This window comes from Trichophyton rubrum (genome assembly GCF_000151425.1).
Source record: "Trichophyton rubrum CBS 118892 genomic scaffold supercont2.5, whole genome shotgun sequence".
NCBI lineage: Eukaryota > Fungi > Ascomycota > Eurotiomycetes > Onygenales > Arthrodermataceae > Trichophyton > Trichophyton rubrum.
In genome coordinates, this window is record NW_003456424.1 from 1,557,599 (window position 1) to 1,558,608 (window position 1,010).

Consider the following 1,010-nt stretch of genomic DNA (forward strand, 5'->3'; position numbering starts at 1 on the left):
AAACATAGGGCTCTCTCCGTGGACAAGGCCTGAGGGGAGCAGAAAAGGGGGAACCTCGTTCAAGGACAGGCAGGCTGTCAAAGAGGAGTTTGGTTTGATATCAGAAGGTAAGCAGGTAATTTGCGCCTGACAGGTAGAGGATAGAAGGTAGAGAGGGTAGGTAAAAAAAAAAGGGGGGGGGGGGGGGAGGGTGAAAGTAGACGCCTTTGCATGCACTTCATGTAGACCTGATGAAGGAAATGATAGAAATGGCAGAAGAAGACAGGAAGACAAGGAGAGAGAGAGAGAGAGAGAGACAGTCTACTCCTCGTCGGAATCTTCTTCCTCGTCATCATCTTCCTCCTCGACAGGCTTCTTGGCCGGCTTCTTCTTCTTCTTCTTATTCTTCTTGCCCTTGGATCCCGTGGACTTGGCCAGTGGACGCTCCAGGATGGCCAGCACTTCTTCATCAGTGATCTTCTTGTCTGACTGGACCTTCTCCAGGTCAAGTGGCGGTGGAGCAGCCAGTCTGCTCAGTCCATTTTTCAAAATGGCTGTCCTTGTGTTAGCATATAAAGAATGCAGATATTAGATACAAGTATAACATACCAACTGTTGTCAAAAGTCTCGAGACTGGAGAACCGTCTGCCTCTCCGGCTGGCTCGTACTGACGCACGACGCCACCTCGCACACACTCGACGACGCCGACCTTGCCGGCCCGCTCGTCATCCAGCTGGCGCAAGCTGAAGGGGAAAGTTCCAAACTTCTTGACAATCTCGGACAGAGTCTGTCTGGAGCTGGGTCTCTTGAGGATATATGTAGTTGTGGTACGGCGGTGCAAAGTTGGTCTATGCTCGAGAGTCTTGACCTTGCCGGATCCCAAGCTGAGCCCGACCTCGACACCCCAGATTTCCTGTACTTCGGGGGTACCCTCACCCTTGACTCCCGTTCCGGGGGCTACAATGATCTTCTTGCTTCCCTCGATCTCGTTGCGCTCGAACAGCCAGCTGGTCGTGTTCTCGACGACGGTA

The 1,010-nt window shown here is 52.6% G+C and overlaps 1 protein-coding gene across 1 annotated transcript in view; it reads right to left on the bottom strand.

The window, feature by feature from the left end:
* Positions 1–300: 300 nt before the first annotated feature.
* The window catches only part of TERG_12269 (uncharacterized protein), a gene marked incomplete at both ends in the record, with an annotated part of 1,463 nt that continues 753 nt past the window's right edge, over positions 301–1,010 (bottom strand). Inside the window, 2 exons of the mRNA XM_003234698.2 lie at positions 301–533; positions 589–936. Coding sequence (XP_003234746.2) covers positions 301–533; positions 589–936 — 581 coding nt within the window. The remainder of the gene's footprint in view (positions 534–588; positions 937–1,010) is intronic.